The sequence below is a fragment of the Salvelinus sp. IW2-2015 genome, unplaced genomic scaffold (genome assembly GCF_002910315.2).
Source record: "Salvelinus sp. IW2-2015 unplaced genomic scaffold, ASM291031v2 Un_scaffold351, whole genome shotgun sequence".
Classification (NCBI taxonomy): domain Eukaryota; kingdom Metazoa; phylum Chordata; class Actinopteri; order Salmoniformes; family Salmonidae; genus Salvelinus; species Salvelinus sp. IW2-2015.
In genome coordinates, this window is record NW_019942545.1 from 618,550 (window position 1) to 621,572 (window position 3,023).

General features: G+C 45.8%; 1 protein-coding gene across 1 annotated transcript in view; it reads left to right on the forward strand.

The window, feature by feature from the left end:
• Nucleotides 1–2,807, forward strand: part of vat1 (vesicle amine transport 1) — a 60,128-nt gene extending 57,321 nt beyond the window's left edge. Inside the window, exon 6 of the mRNA XM_070438085.1 lies at nt 2,670–2,807. Within this exon, the coding sequence (XP_070294186.1) occupies nt 2,670–2,768 (99 nt within the window). The 3' untranslated portion in view covers nt 2,769–2,807. The remainder of the gene's footprint in view (nt 1–2,669) is intronic.
• The last annotated feature ends 216 nt before the right edge of the window (nt 2,808–3,023 follow it).

Here is a 3,023-nt window from a genome sequence, read left to right on the forward strand (position 1 = left end):
AGTGTTTCTCTCTCTCTCTCTCTCTCTCTCTCTCTCTCTCTCTCTCTGTCTCACTCTCTGTCTCTCTCTCTTTCTCTCTCTCTCTCTGTCTCACTCTCTCTCTGTCTCTCTGGCTCTCTCTCTCTCGGTCTCTCTCTCTCTCTCTGTCTGTGTATCCACAGCTTATTCACTTACTCTCTGTACTCTCTCTTTCTCCGCCTCACGCCCTCCCTTTCTCTCTGTGTATCTTTTTCTCGTTTTCTCTCCTGTTGCCATGGTAACCCCCGTTGGTCTGCCAGCGCTTCTGTCTTAGGGAGGGGCCCCGTGTATGACAACGAGAGACAGAATGGGATGAAGGAGTGGAGGATGGAAGCGGGTAGATGAGAGAAGGATAGAGAAATGCGGTGGATAGAGTTCAAGGAAAGATGATTGTAACAGGAAGTGGCATGTAGTAATAGCTGTTACAATTCCTCTGTTGGTGTGAATTCTATTACATATCATTGGCATAAAACAGCTCTTAAACTTGAGTTAGAATAAGATGGTCTATCGATTCAGGTGAACCTGGGGGTCCAAGACACCACACCCTGACTCCATCTATCACCCCCCCCTTCTCTGATCTATCCTGTCCCGCTCCATGGCTGCACTATTATCAATGAACATGTTAACACAGCATGTATAAGAGCCTGGTGCTCATATTGAGCAACTCCATCAGGGCTTTGTACTGTAGAGCATGTCAAATCAAATCAATTCTATTAGTCACATGCGCCGACTACAACAGGTGTAGACCTTACAGTGAAATGCTTACTTACGAGCCCCTAACTAACAGTGCAGTTTCAAAAAATACGGATGAGAATAAGAGATAAAGTAACAAGTATTAAAGAGGAGCAGTAAAAAAATAACAATATATACAGGGGGTGTCGGTTCGTCAGCTCTGATGTCTAGAGGTCTTACCATTCTCAGACAGACAGACAGACAGACAGACAGACAGTGCTTCTAGTTGTGATTATTAGTGCATACACTGCAGGGAGGTAGGGAGCCACTCACTGTGAGAACACTCAGAGTTAGACGGCTGAGGCAGACTTCAGAGAGAGAGAGAGCGGAGCAGTGAGTGACTGAAGGCTGGATGCTTGAAGTACGTACAACAATTACAGTTCTGCTTCAGTAATTGGGCTCGTCGTGGTTTCATTCACACAAGCTACACTTGTAAATCCCTGATTACCACACCTCCATAGTCTCAGTCCGCTCCTCCTCCTCCTCCTCCACTCCTCCTCCCCTTCGTAGTTTTTTCATTAAAGTGATGTTCCAGTAGTTTTTAAAGTAGTGTTCACAAAGTCAAAATGGGTACCGGAATTGTGCACAATTGTGTACTACCATTTATCATGGCATGTTTACGTCCTGAAAAGAAAAATATATAAATTAAAAAAAATAATATATATTATATATATGTATATACAGTTATATATATATTAGCATTTTTGGGCAATTTGTATGATATGTTACTAATTCCAATTCGTACAATATGTTACAAATTTGTAAGTGCTTAAGAATCCGACTGCATCTTTAAGCATTCTGTCCATCTGAATATCACCTGAATATCACCTCTCCCTCCTTACTCCGACATGACTCCCCGTCTTCCATGCATGTGTGTGTGTGTGTGTGTGTGTGTCTCAGGGCCAAGCTTTGACAAGGCTTTGGGTTGCTAGGAGATGGCCCTCTGTTGCCGTGGATTGGTCGTTCGGTGGTCTGCCTGCCTGCCTGTGCGGGCTGGCGTGGGTGGGGGTAGAAGGGAGGGGTGGAGAGCAGAGGAGGCTGGTAGGATGATCTATAAGAGGATGGGCTCATTGTAATGGCTTGGAATGGATAAATGAAACGGTATCAAACACATCAAACCACATGGAAACCACATTTGACTCCGTTCCATTTATTCCAATCCAGCCATGACACAGAGCCCGTCCTCCTATCGCTCCTCCCACCAGCCTCCTCTGGTGGAGAGACAGACGCAGACATTAGGCAGAGACGAGCGGGTCGGTAAATAGGGTGGGGCTGCCCTGTCTAGGATCTGCCCCTTTGTCACTATTGATTGACAAGTTAGGCAGGACAGGAAGAAACCTATGGGTCAATCAACCCGGGCTGTGGGCACACCCCCTGGGGACCGGCCTCTGACGTGACACTGTGAAGGCACCTAGGAAACCAGTCAGTCAATAATGTGACATGATCAATACATTGTCCAGCTCTCAATTAGACCCTACGTGTTTCTATCCTGTGGTTTAATGAAACATATGGGGACGTACATAGACCGTTTTAAACTGAAGTACTTTCAAATGAAATAAATGTCGAATTTAGCAATGCATTTTGAATTCATCTCCATCTTTCTCCTCTCTCTCTCAGTTATTATAATGTCCTCCCACTAAAGTTTGTGCAAAACTCATTCTCCCATGTTCTGATACTTGCCTGTAGTTTTGTTTAAGGCTCATCTCTTCTAAGGGTTGGAGAGCAATTTAGTGTGATGGTGTGTGTGGGGGGGGGGGGGGGGGGTGGGGGGGTGTTGTTATGTGCTATGTATGCATATTGTGTGAAAGAAAAACCAGCAGTCCTGGACACATGATGAATAGATGGACATCTACTCTCCCACTTGTCCACATCATTCATTCGTTCATGTCTCTCTCTCTGCCTCTGCTCCTCTATCATAGGTGGGCGATGCCATGCGGAGAATGCAGGAGAGAAACAACATCGGCAAGGTGATCCTCATCACCGAGCTATGCAAGAGGAGGAAAGAAAGAGGAGCCTAAGAAAGAGGAGAAGAAGGAGAAAGAAAAAGGAGGACAAGAAGAAAGACGACAAGACGAAGGAGGACTCCAGAAGGAGGACAAGAAAGAAGAGAAGAAGAAGGAGGAGAAAAAGCGAGAGAAAACGAGGTGAAAGGAGGAGAACAGCACAGGAAGGAGCCTCAAGAAGAGGAGAAGTGAGAGTGAGGGGATTGATGGATGGATGGATAGTCAGGCAGTGCAGAACCAGACATCGGGAGCTCCTTGTCCTGGGAGACA